At 56.1% G+C, this 14,965-nt stretch overlaps 1 protein-coding gene and 1 non-coding gene across 2 annotated transcripts in view; both read right to left on the bottom strand.

The window, feature by feature from the left end:
• LOC142068360 (uncharacterized) overlaps nucleotides 1-4,655 on the bottom strand; it is a 22,476-nt gene extending 17,821 nt beyond the window's left edge. Inside the window, 4 exon segments of the mRNA XM_075123968.1 lie at nucleotides 944-966; nucleotides 1,584-1,805; nucleotides 3,277-3,366; nucleotides 4,034-4,655. Of these exon segments, the coding sequence (XP_074980069.1) occupies nucleotides 944-966; nucleotides 1,584-1,805; nucleotides 3,277-3,366; nucleotides 4,034-4,096 (398 nt within the window). The 5' untranslated portion in view covers nucleotides 4,097-4,655.
• Nucleotides 4,656-14,891: 10,236 nt separating this feature from the next.
• Nucleotides 14,892-14,965, bottom strand: TRNAT-UGU (transfer RNA threonine (anticodon UGU)). The gene has a single exon. It is a non-coding gene; the product is annotated as a tRNA-Thr (tRNA).

Consider the following 14,965-nt stretch of genomic DNA (forward strand, 5'->3'; position numbering starts at 1 on the left):
GGTCTCCACCAGGGAGTGAACCTGGGCCCTTTAATGCCAACCCCCCCAAGCCCTTCAGTTGAAGCAGTAACCCTGGGGCATCCAGCTCATTTGGCAGAGAGGGTCATATTGCCCTGTCCGTTATGGTCAGTGGGCCAGGGCGTCAGTTTAGGACTCTGTGCCCTGCTCCATTCACAGCAGAACACCCACTGCTCTCCATGGGACACCCCCGTGCAAAGGACAAGGTGAGAATCTGCCCTTCGTATAGGAAATACAATTTTAATTCTTAGTATTTTGCTAAGTCTTTGTCTGTCACACTCAGTGTCACTCAGGAGGAAAACAGACCCCCTCCTGGACTCCCCTGTAGGGCCCCCGATAGTTCTTCCCCTCCTTTCTCCATTTCCCTCTTGCTTCCTTGTCCTTGTGTCTCTCCTCTGTTCTTCCCTCCCTACAGCAACCACCAATTTCCACCCCACGAAGGCTTCACTCCCTCCCCTTCCCCTTTCCACCTGCTCAGGTGATCAGCCAGGGAACGCTGAATGTTGACATCAAAGCGTCCTCCCTTCAGTTGACACCCCGATGACATTAACAGGGGACAGGAGAGTTGACGCTCTCTGAGCTACGGCTTCGGGCAGCCCCAGCAAGGCAACGCTGTCTCCCTTTACCCTGCGGAGATGCGGGGGGCCAGCAATTCACTTTAAAAAATTCAAAAGCTGAGTTTCTGCGCCCTCAGAACACGGGATGCGGCCGGGAGACAGGCCAGGTCGGGCCCATCGGCCCTGTGTCTAGCAGCCCTGCTGTGACCTCCTGAGCGATCAGACCCTGAACGGCTCTTCTCCTCCCTGAGTCAGCCACTGGGGGAGACAGAATCACATGCTCCAAGGGCAGGGGGCAGCTTCCTATTCAGTGCAGTTATCAACCCTAACGGCCCATGACGGGGAGCAAAGTGGAGCCCAGGACTTACCTGCCCCCAGTGCTCCCAGCACCCTAAAGAGGGAGAGAAAGAGGAGGCAGTCAGGGGGCATGTCCCTGGGTGAGGAGGCCTCCTGCTCTGCAGGGGAGTCACCACTGAAGCCTCGGGTACTAGGGGAATTTCAGGTTGACATTCCCAGAGCAGCTGCCACCCCCTACCAGGGACTTTCCCCTATTGCTGGCAGGTCGCCACTGAGGAAACCTTCTCCCCAGGCACTTTACAGGCAGAAGATATTTCTCTGCATTGAGAACCCAATTCCTCCAGTGCTGAGAGACCCAGAAGGCCCCTGGCCCCACTGAACCCATTAACCCGCTGTGAGTGGGGCCTTAGGCCTGGGGTTCAGCATGGTGCGGGAGGGGATTTCATCCTCCAAGTGAAAATGCAGACAGACATTTCCAGGAGAGAAGACTTTGGGGCTGCAGCATCCAGGACTCCCAGGACCCATCCCTGGCGCCGCTGCCAGACTCACTTTGTGACCTTGTCCAGGGCTCTGTCCCTCCCTGTGCCTCAGTTTCCCCCTTTGTCCCATAGGGATAATTGCCCCGACTCTCCTTTGTAAAGTGCTTTGGGGTCTGGGGCGGAGACGCTCCGATAGGAACGCTGCGTGTGATCATTGCAACGACAGCCTGACCTGCAGGGGTGGGCTCAGCGGGGGCTGCCCCTTCTCTCCTCCCTGCTCCCTGAGCAGGGAAATCTCCTGGGACAGGCGGCAGACGCCCGCATCCCTACTCTGGACAATGGCTCTCTCTAGCTCATCCAGCCGGGACAGCAGCCGCTGCTCCTGCTCCGCCAGAAACCCTCGCAGCTCCTGCCACTCCCAGACCATCTTCTGCCTCTCGGCTGCCATCTGGCTCTGCAACAGGGAGAGGGCGGCTCAGTAACAGGGGAACACAGAACATAAGACCGGACATACTGGGTCAGACCAAAGGACCATCTAGCCCAGTGTCCTGTCTTCCACAGTGGCCAAGGCGGGTGCCCAAGAAAAATGAACAGAACAGGTCATCATCAAGTGATCCATCCCCTGTCACCCATTTCCAGCTTCTGGCAAACAGAAGCTAGGGACACCATCCCTGCCCATCCTGGCTAATAGCCCCTGATGGACCTATCCTCCATGAACTTATTTAGCTCTTTTTTGAACCCTGTTATTGTCCTGGCCTTCAACGTCCTCTGGCAAGGAGTTCCACAGGTTGACTGTGCAGTGTGTGAAAAAATACTTCCTCTTGTTTGTTTTAAACCTGCTGCCTATTCATTTCACGGGGTGACCCCTAATGCGTGTGTTATAGGAAGGAGTAAATAACACGTCCTTTACTTTTGCCACACCAGTCATGATTTTATAGACCTCTATCCTATCCCCCCCACTTAGTTGTCTCTTTTCCAAGCTGAACAGCCTCAGGCTTTGTCTACCACAGTACTTCATCGGCACAACTTGTCATTCAGGGTGTTAAAAAAACACACACCTCAGTGACAAATTTTGACCCACGAAAAGTGCGGGGGTGAACAGCACGTTGTCGGCAGGAGCGCTCTCCCACCGACAGCTGCCGCTTATGTGGGGTGGAAGTTTTTTGTTGGCAGGAGACCATGGATTTATAGAGAGGCAATCGGATGTTTTCTGTCTTATTATCTCTCCCTTTCTTCACGATTCCCAATGGTCTGTTTGCTTTTTTGACCGACGCTGCACCTTGAATGGATGTTTCCAGAGAACTGTCCACCATGATGCCAACATCTCTTTCTTGAGTGGCAACAGCTAATTTAGACCCCGTCATTTTCTGTGCATAATTGATATGACTTTTTCCAATGTGCGTTACTTTGCATTAATCCGCACTGACATTCATCTGCTCGGTAACTGGGGAGAATCATAAATGCGCCTCGGGACGGGTGACAGAGTTATTTACCAGAACACAAGATCTCTTGCGGTGGAGGGTGGGAAGTTCGTTTATCCCAGGAAGAGAGGAGGGATAAGGGCCGGGGTGAGCTGTACATCACCAACAGGAGGGACACTTCCCCCCAGAACCTCATCAACTTGCACCGAGCCAAATCCTCCATCTCTGCAGCCCGCATTTCCTCCCCATTCCCCCTAGGCGCGGGAAAGGCTCCCCGGTCACTGTGACATGCAGACAGCCCGTGGGCAGGGGCCCTGGGCTCACACAGACTGACCCGCTCCTGCCCAGCAGCCTCCCGCACCCTACGGGCACCATGCCACCCCCGTGCCGGACCCTGGACTCCGGTGGGGACGGGTCCCTGGCTGAGGCTGGCAGGCTGGGCCCTGCATTCGCCGTCACTCGGGGCACCGGGATCCCTGGCGAACCTGGGCCCTGGGCACCTACCAGCAGCTCCTGGCTTTGCCGCTGCTCCTCGGCTTCGGCGGCTTCTCTCTCTTTGCCCGGAGGGGCCCGACGCTCTCGGGGGGGGGGCTCCTGGAAGATGGGGGGAGAGGAGAGGAAACTGCTACAAACGGCTGTCAGATTTCAGGGCCCCCTCCTGCCCTGCAGACTCCTGTACAGAGTCGGGGGGGCGGGTGGGGGGCTCAGACTGAGAGGAGACGGTGAAACAGGGACCAGCTTGTCCCGAGGAAACGCAGGGCCCCCGGCTGGGTGCAGCCCGACCCCCAGCGCCCCACGTCCCCCGGGGGGTGGGGGGGGACACCTCGCTCACATCCCAAGCAGCCAACTTCAGACAGTCCCAGCTCCGACCCCCAATGCTCCCGCAGGGCCAGATCTGAACATGGAGCCCCCCCCCCCCGAAAACATCCCCCCAATCGCCAGCTCTGAGCCCCCCCCACCCCGTAAATCGACTCGCCCCAAACTCCCAGCTCCAAGAATCCCCAGCACCAGCCGCTCCCCCCCCCCCCCAGCTCCGGCTCTGACCCCCCCACCCCCAGCTCCGGCTCTGACCCCCCCCGCTCCGGCTCTGACCCCCCCCCCAGCTCCCCCATCCCCGGCTCCCGGCCGAGCCTGGGCTCCGGGCCCCTCCCGGGCTCCGTGGCTCCGGCCCGGGACACTCGCCCCCCGCGGCAGGAGCGCGTCCGCCCCACGCGTGTCCCCGGCCCCCGCCGCCCACCCGGGCCCTGCCCCGCGGCCCCACCGCGCTGCCCCGCGGGCCGCCGGCCTGGAGCAGCCTCCGCGCTGCGCTCCCGGCCCCGGCCATGGCCCCGCTGCAAACACACAAAGGCTCCCCGGGCTGGGGGGGCAGGAAGGGGCGGCTCCTCCCCGGGCCTGGCCCTGCCCCAGCGGGCCCCTCGCAGGGCGTTTGGGACACTCGGGGATCGGGGACCCCCCCCCCCCAAACACACACAGCCTGGGGGGGCAGGAGACCGGCTGGATCGTCTCAGGAGAAAAGCAAGGGGAAGGGGGCTGGTTTTCCCAGCTGGGGATATGCAGAGATCTCCTCTGAGTTCGGCTTTGGAGCCTGGGCACCGTGTACAAGCCCCTTCCTGGAAAGCGCCTAAATCCCCTGGCCACAGCTCTCCCCTGCCCGGCTGTGGGGAGCTCCCGGGGGCAGCAGAGTGGCGCAGCGGAAGCGTGCTGGGCCCATAACCCAGAGGTCGATGGATCGAAACCATCCTCTGCTAGCTGGGCTTTTATTGCCCACTGCCCTGGGCAGCGTTCAGCCTCCCTTTATTCCTCCTCTCCCTGCGTGACCCTTCCCCGGCCCTGAACGGCAGGAATAAAGCCCCAGCAGCCAGAGTCCCCTCCTGTCAGGGGAGAGCTCTGCACGGACCGGCTCTGTCTCAGGGGGGCCAGGTTTATATAAGTTTTGGTGGTGCCCAGAACGGGTCCAAGTCCTGCCCCGTTCCTCCCCTCTCCCTCCCCTTCCCTCCCGCACCCCCACAGCTCCGCCTAAGGCTCTGGGAGGGAGTTTGGGTGCAGGAGGGGGGGTGGGCTCTGGGAGGGAGTTGTGGGCTCTGGGCTGGGGCAGGGCGTTGGGGGGTAGGGGGGACACTGGCAGGCTCTGGGAGGGAGTTTGGATCCAGGAGGGGGGGTGGGCTCTGGGAGGGAGTTGTGGGCTCTGGGCTGGGGCAGGGCATTGGGGGGCAGGGGGGGACACTGGCAGGCTCTGGGAGGGAGTTTGGGTGCAGGAGGGGGGGTGGGCTCTGGGAGGGAGTTGTGGGCTCTGGGCTGGGGCAGGCCGTTGGGGCGGGGGGACACTGGCAGGCTCTGGGAGGGAGTTTGGATCCAGGAGGGGGGGTGGGCTCTGGGAGGGAGTTGTGGGCTCTGGGCTGGGGCAGGGGGTTGGGGGCGGGGGGGGGGGACACTGGCAGGCTCTGGGAGAGAGTTTGGGTGCAGGAGGGGGGTGGGCTCTGGGAGGGAGTTGTGGGCTCTGGGCTGGGGCAGGGGGTTGGGGGGCTGTAGGGGACATTGGCAGGCTCTGGGAGGGAGTTTGGGTGCAGGAGGGGGGGTGGGCTCTGGGAGGGAGTTGTGGGGGCTGGGCTGGGGCAGGCCGTTGGGGCGGGGGGACACTGGCAGGCTCTGGGAGGGAGTTTGGGTGCAGGAGGGGGGGTGGGCTCTGGGAGGGAGTTGTGGGCTCTGGGCTGGGGCAGGGCATTGGGGCGGGGGGACACTGGCAGGCTCTGGGAGGGAGTTTGGGTGCAGGAGGGGGGGTGGGCTCTGGGAGGGAGTTGTGGGCTCTGGGCTGGGGCAGGGGGTTGGGGGCAGGGGGGGACACTGGCAGGCTCTGGGAGGGAGTTTGGATCCAGGAGGGGGGGTGGGCTCTGGGAGGGAGTTGTGGGCTCTGGGCTGGGGCAGGGCATTGGGGCGGGGGGACACTGGCAGGCTCTGGGAGGGAGTTTGGGTGCAGGAGGGGGGGTGGGCTCTGGGAGGGAGTTGTGGGCTCTGGGCTGGGGCAGGGGGTTGGGGGCAGGGGGGGACACTGGCAGGCTCTGGGAGGGAGTTTGGATCCAGGAGGGGGGGTGGGCTCTGGGAGGGAGTTGTGGGCTCTGGGCTGGGGCAGGGGGTTGGGGGGCTGTAGGGGACATTGGCAGGCTCTGGGAGGGAGTTTGGGTGTGGGTGGGGTGAGGGATCTGGGCTGGGGCAGAGGGCTGGGGTGTGGCACTTATCTTGGGTGGCTCCTGAAAGTGACCTGCACCCGAATCTGGCAGCAGCTCCAAAGTGGCCGGGGGTGGGGGGGGGGCGGAGGGTCTCCGGGCACCCACAGGCCCCACCCCTGCAGCTCCCGTTGGCCGCAGCTTTACAGTGGCAGAATTGGTGCTCGGCACAGGGGCAGTGTGCCAGAGACACCCCCCCCAGGGGCTGCAGGGATGTGCCAGACGCTTCTGGGAGGGGCGCTCCGCCTGGAGCAAGGGTGGGCAGGAAGCCACGTTAGCCCCGGGAGTGGCGGCAGGGGCCCCCGGGCCCTTTTAAATCGCCCGGAGCCAGCTGCTCAGGCGGCCCTGGGGGGCAGCCACACCGGCCGCTGCTGGGACGGCCCCGGGCGGCTGGCTCTGGGGACGGCCTGAGCAGTGGCCAATGCGGCTCTCCCCAGCCAGAGCCCCGTGGCTCCCGGCAGCTGTCCCAGGGCAGCCAGAGTGGCAGAGGGCCCCCCAGCAGTGGCCAGAGTGACAGACTTTCCCTCTTATCCTTCCTGGGAATCAAGTTCAAGTTTCGACAAAGAGCTAAAGAAGCCTCAATCCCGCATCTGAATTAATGTCACATTTCTCGCCATTTGTGGGAAAGAAACAATCCCAGGTGAGTCCATTTCAATCATTGCTCAGCCTGATTCCTTCACGCCCATCCTTTAGGGCATTGTGCCACCGTGTGGGCGTTTCATGTCCCTCCTCCGTTTCACACAGCGACACAATTCCCTTTGCACAGAGGCATGAACAGGAAAACCTCCCTGTGTCTCTTGTCTGAGCCAGGGCATTCAGTTCAATTGAAACCTTCTCTCCTGCAATGGCAATGGTCAGACAGAGAGGACGTGGCCACCTTCAGCCCTGACAGTGAGATATTAGAATCATAGAATATCAGGGTTGGAAGGCACCCCAGAAGGTCATCTAGTCCAACCCCCTGCTCGAAGCAGGACCAAATCCCAGTTAAATCATCCCAGCCAGGGCTTTGTCAAGCCTGACCTTAAAAACCTCTAAGGAAGGAGATTCTACCACCTCCCTAGGTAACGCATTCCAGTGTTTCACCACCCTCTTAGTGAAAAAGTTTTTCCTAATATCCAATCTAAACCTCCCCCACTGCAGCTTGAGACCATTACTCCTCGTTCTGTCATCTGCTACCATTGAGAACAGTCTAGAGCCATCCTCTTTGGAACCCCCTTTCAGGTAGTTGAAAGCAGCTATCAAATCCCCCCTCATTCTTCTCTTCTGCAGGCTAAACAATCCCAGCTCCCTCAGCCTCTCCTCATAACTCATATGTTCCAGACCCCTAATCATTTTTGTTGCCCTTCGCTGGACTCTCTCCAATTTATCCACATCCTTCTTGAAGTGTGGGGCCCAAAAATGGACACAGTACTCCAGATGAGGCCGCACCAATGTCGAATAGAGGGGAACGATCACGTCCCTCGATCTGCTCGCTATGCCCCTACTTATACATCCCAAAATGCCATTGGCCTTCTTGGCAACAAGGGCACACTGCTGACTCATATCCAGCTTCTCGTCCACTATCACCCCTAGGTCCTTTTCCGCAGAACTGCTGCCTAGCCATTCGGTCCCTAGTCTGTAGCTGTGCATTGGGTTCTTCCGTCCTAAGTGCAGGACCCTGCACTTATCCTTATTGAACCTCATCAGATTTCTTTTGGCCCAATCCTCCAATTTGTCTAGATCCTTCTGTATCCTATCCCTACCCTCCAGCGTATCTACCACTCCTCCCAGTTTAGTATCATCCGCAAATTTGCTGAGAGTGCAATCCACACCATCCTCCAGATCATTTATGAAGATATTGAACAAAACCGGCCCCAGGACCGACCCTTGGGGCACTCCACTTGATACCGGCTGCCAACTAGACATGTAGCCATTGATAACTACCCATTGAGCCCGACAATCTAGCCAGCTTTCTACCCACCTTGTAGTGCATTCATCCAGCCCATACTTCCTTAACTTGCTGGCAAGAATACTGTGGGAGACCGTGTCAAAAGCTTTGCTAAAGTCAAGAAACAATACATCCACTGCTTTCCCTTCATCCACAGAACCAGTAATCTCATCATAGAAGGCGATTAGATTAGTCAGGCATGATCATGATATTCCCTCTCCTCTTTCTTCCTGCTGCTGCTGCTGTTCCTTGAAAGGTCAAGGATGGAATAAGAAGCAGAGTTTACTCCCTGGTGAGGAAAGAAAGGTGCCACCAACCCCCTGGAAAGTCTTAGCATCCCAGCAAAACCCGGCCCCCTGCTTTTGTCGTTGCTGAGGTGCTGGTGATATGATGGGAAAAGGGACTGTCCGAATTGTTGAGGTGGGGAATGGAAATAGTCGACAGCAACGTCATTAACCACAAACACCCTCTCCTCATGCTCCAGCCATAAGGGAAATGGGCAGGAAATGGCCCCTCCCCCGCGGCACAGTGGACCCCCTGGAGCTTCCCCTCCCCACAGCTGGTGCTGTGGGCCTCCCACATTCCCCCCCCCCAAGATTCAATCAGGGGTATTTATGGTGTAGGTCGGGGGCCATGACCTGTCCACGACTTTTACTAACAAGACCCAGGAGCCTTAGCTACGACTCCAGTCATGTGACTTCTTTTGCAGGAGGGTCTTTTTTCCTGGAAGAGCAGAGTGGTATTTCCGGGGCACAGGCAGCCTGATTCATACTCTGCAAAGCCACCTGCAAGATTCAAACTTTACTCCGGGGGGAATTCTGCACCACTGCGCACGCGCAGAATGCATGTCCCCCCGTAGATTTCTTTGCTTCCCTGCAGGAAAAATGGCTTTCTGATGGGCGGGAGCAAAGTGAAGCCACAAGAGTGGTCACGCACCCCTCCTGAGCAGTTCTGGGGAGTCGGTTTGAGCTCCTGGTGTAGGCAGCAGAGGGGTGCAGCCTCGCCACGAAGTCTGTTTCCCAGGAGGGGAGAGGGGACTGCAGGGTGATCTCCCACCTCCTTTCATCCAGCAGCCTGTGCTCCTCACTGCCGAGCTGGAGCCTCCACATGTATTTACTGGCAAATAAAACGTGCAGAATTTTAAAATATCGTGCACAGAATCTCCTCAGGAGTGCAGCCTACTCAGGGAACCTCCTTGGATGGTCACTGCTTGGTCAACCCCTCAGCCATCACACCGATGCACAGAGAGAGTGCCAAGCCCTCCTGCTAGGCGGGGAGGGAGTGGGGGACGGGGTCGGGTCATACACATTCAGACTGCACGCCTCCCCCAGTTACAAACCGCTGCTGAGTTCCCATTCAGGACATTAGCCTTTACCGACAATTTTTGTCTGTGTTCCTTTTTTCAGTATCGCTTTTTTCTTTCAAAAATACGCAACCCCCTGAACCTGCTTTCAGCAATCAGAATCATAGAATCATAGAAGATCAGGGTGGGAAGGGCCCTCAGGAGGTATCTAGTCCGACCCCCTGCTCAAAGCAGGGCCAACCCCCAACTAAATCATCCCAGCCAGGGCTTTGTCAAGCCTGACCTTAAAAATATCTAAGGAAGGAGATTCCACCACCTCTCTAGGGAACCCATTCCAGTGTTTCACCACCCTCCTAGGGAAAAAGTGTTTCCTAATATCCAGCCTAAACCTAGGATAATTTAGTGTCACCTTATTTTTGCCTGGCCCCCTACAAAAGAAGAGGCTTTTGTGGTTTTCCTGAGCCCGAGGATGAAAACGAACGGGTGTCAGCCTGCACGGCTGTGGATCGTTACCGAGCGGAACCCGTCGTTGGCATGGGGAGTGTAGACACAGCCTCAGACTCGGTGCTTGTGAGGGGGGAAGCATTCCCTCGAGAGGCACCCAGGGGGTGGTGTGGAATTGTCCCAGGCAGGGCCACCCAGATGGGGGGTGGGGGCAAGTGGGGCAATTTGCCCCAGGCCCCCACGAGAGTTTTCAGGGACCCCCACGAGAGTTTTTGGCGGCACTGCGGCTGTGGGTCCCTCAGTGCCGCCGAACACACCCGGAGTGAAGGACCCGCTGCCGAAGACCTGCCTCCGCTCCAGCTCTTCGGCGGCAAGGGGTTCTTCCGCTCCATGAAGTGCCCCGAAGACCCAGAGCGGAAGGACCCCCGCCGCCGAAGATCCCAGGTCCCCTGAATCCTCTGGGTGGCCCTGGTCCCAGGTTACTGGGTCGGGGCTCGAGCGGGTTCTTTGTTGTGTTGTTGAAAAGGAGCCCCTAGATATTGAACCCGGGCCGTGTTGCTGCCGACTGCAACTGGCAGAAGGGTTACAGAAAGAAGCAGGGGAGAGGAGCACCAACGAATGTGTGCAATTATTCAGTGAGGAAGGGGCCTGGCCTGAAGGAATCGCCTCTGCCCTTGGCAGAGAGGGGGATTTGTGATGTCCTGGGCTTTGGAGATCCAGGCCCACAGCACTGGGATGATCAGCCCAAGGATGGGGCAGTACATGGAGCGGGGCAGATTTGGGAGCTGGCAACCTCTCTCCCCAGGTATTTCCCCTGCAGGCCCTTTTCAGTGTCTCTCTCTCCCCTTTCCCTGTGTAACCCAGGGGTTCTCAAACTTTTTAAATTGGTGACCCCGTTCACAAAGCAAGCCTCCGAGTGTGCCCCTCCCTTATAAAGTCAAAACACATTTGTTATATTTAACATTATTTGAAATGCTTAATTTAGTCTTTAATCTACTCTTTACAATGGATTGACCTTTTCTCCCCACTTTTATATTAAGCCTAAAACGCACTTTGATTGAATTATTGGATAAGCAGAAAAGGGTTTTTAAAATAGTTACGGTTTAATACTGACAGGTTTCAGAGTCACAGCCGTGTTAGTCTGTATTTGCAAAAAGAACAGGAGGATTTGTGGCACCTTAGAGACGAACCAATTTATTTGAGCATAAGCTTTCGTGAGCTACAGCCCACTTCATAGGATGCATGCAGTGTAAAATACAGTGGGGAGATTTATATACACAGAGAACATGAAAAAATGGGGGTTACCATACACACTGTAATGAGAGTGATCAGGTTAGGTGAGCGATTACCAGCAGGAGAGCAGAGGGAGGCGGGGAGGGAAACCTTTGTAGTGATAATCAACGTGGGCCATTTCCCGCAGTTGACAAGAACATCTGAGGAACAGTGGGGGGTGGAGGGGGGATAAACATGGGGAAATAGTTTTACTTTGTGTAATGACACATCCACTCCCAGTCTCTATTCAAGCCTAAGTTAATTGGATCCAGTTTGCAAATTAATTCCAATTCAGCCGTCTCTCGTTGGAGCCTGTTATAACATTCAAAAACCAGTCGGAGAACACTTCAGTCTTTCTGGTCACTCGATTACAGACCTAAAAGCGGCAATTCTTTAACAAAAAAACTCCGAAACCAGACTCCAACGAGACAGCGATTGCTAGTAATGCACACTGTCTGGGCCAATTCTCAGTACTGAGTCCTCGTTAAGGGCCCTGTGTGCTTACAAGAAACCTGGAGGACATGATACAGTGCCAGAACACAAAACTGGCCTGCTCCCAGTTGCTCGTGGAAAACCCCTTCTTACCTAGAAACAAAGACCAGCAGGAGAGAATCAAGGCCCATCCTGATCCCAGAGCCCAGCCCATACTCACCTCCACTCTGCTACAGACTCACTTTTTTTCCACCACGGGCAGCCATTCAACAGCCACATAAAGCCTGTTAGCCACTGCTTCAGGGAACTGCCTTCGTCACTCAATATGCTCCTGACAGCGGCTCTGCCAAAGATGATCCAATGCTAAGGCATTGATTAGGTGCCGTGTGCCCTCTGACACCCGCCCACTATACGGCAGCCCCTGCTGAGGGCACCCTTCTTCAACTGCAGCTGGTTCTTCTGGCACCCTGTGGCTTGCCCTCATTCGTCCAGGAACAAACCAAAGGCTAGCTGTAAATAATCCTGTCCAACCAAGTCTGGGAAAAGCCATCATGTAGCCAGAAGTTCCCATGCCTGCTGGGTAAAAAAAAAAAGCCACCAGAAAATGGTACATAGTCTCAAGTCTCTAGGAAGTTTTCGGAGAGTGTTGGACCAACTTCCTGGTGGCTAGATTCTCGGGCTCCACGGGCACTGATCAATGGCTCGATGTCTAGCTGGCAGCCAGTATCAAGCGGAGTGCTCCAGGGGTCAGTCCTGGGACCGGTTTTGTTCAACATCTTTATTAAAGATCTGGATGCTCCGGAAGCTCGCAGATGACACTAAGCTGTGGGGAGAGGTTGGAGGGTAGGGATAGGGGGGCCCAGAGTGACCTCGACAAATTGGACGATTGGGCCAAAATAAATCTAATGAGGTTCAACAAGGACAAGTGCAGAGTCGTGGACTTAGGACGGAAGAATCCCACGCACATCTCCAGGCTGGGGACTGACTGGTTAAGGAGCAGTTCTGCAGAAAAGGACCTGGGGATTACACTGGATGAGAAGCTGGATAGGAGTCAGCGGTGTGCCATTTTTGCCAGGAAGGCTAACGGCATATTGGGCTGCATTAGGAGGAGCATTGCCAGCAGATTGAGGGAAGTGATTATTCCCCTCTATTGGGCACTGATGAGGCTACATCTGGGGTATTGCATCCAGTTTTCGCCCCACCCTCCCACTACAGAAAGGATGTGGACAAATTGGAGAGAGTCCAGCGGAGGGCAACAAAAGTGATCAGGGGGCTGGGGCACATGACTTATGAGGAGAGGCTGAGGGAACTGGGGTCATTTAGTCTGCGGAAGAGAAGAGTGAGGGGGGATTTGATAGCTGCTTTCAACTACCTGAAGGGGGGTTTCAAAGAGGATGGAGCTCGGCTGTTCTCAGTGGTGGCAGATGACAGAACAAGGAGTAATGGTCTCCAGTTGCAGTGGTGGGAGGTTTAGGTTGGATATTAGGAAACACTATTTCACTAGGAGGGTGGTGAAGAACTGGAATGGGTTCCCTAGGGAGGTGGTGGAATCTCCATCCTCAGAGGTTTATAAGTCCCGGCTTGACAAAGCCCTGGCTGGGATGATTTAGTTGGGGATTGGTCCTGCTTTGAGCAGGGTTTTGGCTAGATGACCTCCTGATGTCTCGTCCAACCCTGATCGAGGCTTAGAATAACATTTCCCAACAAAAGGTTGGTTGAGCTAAGTGCAAACCCCTGTTATAATCCCCCCCCATCCAGTAGCCCCAGGGCACGTTCCAAGTATTGGATTCGAGCTGCTGAGTCGGCTTCCTGCAGTGAGTTTAAGCTTTCCCAGAGGTAATTTGTGAGGGCTCGCCGTTTTCGGATGTGCTTGTTTAATTCCCCTCCATCCAATTCAAATGAGTTTGAAATTACCCATAGCAACATTCTTTCACCTACTTTGGTAAACTGAGAACAGTTAGGAAATCTTGTACTGAGAGACCAGTCAGTGGGGAACAGAGCGATAGTCATTTGTAAACCAGTTGCATTAAGAACCACAGGTCTCTGGATGGGGGTAGGCCACCGTGGGGATGGGGGTGTCACAGACAAATTGGAGGGAGGTGGCGGAATAGAGGGTGGAAGAGGTTGAATTAGGGTACATTTTCCCTTGGTCCCGAAGGGGGCAGCACGACATGCCCAATTAAAAGGGGGTGTCACGCCTGAAGAATTTACAATATCCACCAAAATAACAGGAACAACAAGACAAACACAGAACACAATGTTTTGTTGCGACAGGGGACCCACGGCGTTCTGGGTTTTCTTCCACTGGTGCCAGCTTGCCCAGAAAGTGTCTGAAAAAGAAAATAAGCATTCCCCAGCCCCTGGGTGGGGACAGATGATTGCTTAAAAATGCCCCTTTCTTTTTACAATTTTTTTGCCTGACTGCAGAAAAACCGAAGAATTACCTTTATATTTTGTTTGTTTGTTTGTTTTGTACAAAGGATACTTGCTGCATACCTAGGCAGGGGAGGCCTGTCTATGTAATCACGGTCTGTTCCTGAAGTCTTTCCCCCCAGCTCATCACTAGATGTGAGGGGGGAGGTCATTCAGACCCTCCTTACACTTCGTATTTAAAAACGCACCCAGAGCAAAACTCCACCACTTCCCAGACAAGCCTAGCACACACCATCCACCCAGGCACTAGCCTTCAACAGATCACGACTTTTACAATGATAGCTCACCAGGCCGACTCTGTACAAATCGTACCTTAATTCTATGAGAGTGGTGACTATGGGGCTTCCAGGGTGCTGCTTTGAGCACAGCCTGCCACCCCTGGGCTGACACTGCAATGGAGACGTCCCCGTAGAGTCCCTCTCTCCCGGGATAAAGATGGCAGCAGGGCTGGCCTGGGTCACCTGACGTGGGCTCCTGGAGCTCAAGCTGTGGGGCTCAAAACTGGGGTGCAGATATCACATTAATCCAGGACAGCGGCTTGGGCTGTAAAGTTGCAGTGTAAGTGTCTCGGCTCAGGCTCAGGACCCTGCTCTAGGAGCCCAGAAGTTTGGGCGGGAGTTTGGCAAGTGGAAATGGTAAAACCGCAGTGAAGTATTCCCCTGGACCCAATGACATTTCTCCATTTTTCTGTCTGCTTTGGGGCAGGGACAAAAACAGGTCCTGCTGCATTCGTTATTTCAAAGGGAGGTTTAGGATTTTCATTCTCAGACACGGTGCACAAAGCAGGACTCAACCCTCGGCATAAACTGAACGAGCCGCCCACAGATTCTGGCAGCCCCAATGAGCCACTTGGTGTGAGAGCTCGGACCTGCCCCTGTCCCAGAGGGAGGGGGTCATCTGCGAGGGGACTGCACCACTGACCGATCAGCTCTTAACACCCAAACTTTCAGTCACTCTATCATCAGTGCCTGTGAGTGTAATTTAAACAGCAAAACCAGCATCACTGGGCTAGACCAAAGGTCCACCTATCTCTGTATCTTGTCTTCTGACAGCAGCCAGTACCAGGTGCCCCAAAAGCCACTCAACAAGGCACCACTGGGAGTTGAACCCAGGATCTCCTGTTTACAAGACAGGTGCTTCAGCCAGCTAAGCCATGGTGCC

Source organism: Caretta caretta, chromosome 28 (genome assembly GCF_965140235.1).
Source record: "Caretta caretta isolate rCarCar2 chromosome 28, rCarCar1.hap1, whole genome shotgun sequence".
NCBI lineage: Eukaryota > Metazoa > Chordata > Testudines > Cheloniidae > Caretta > Caretta caretta.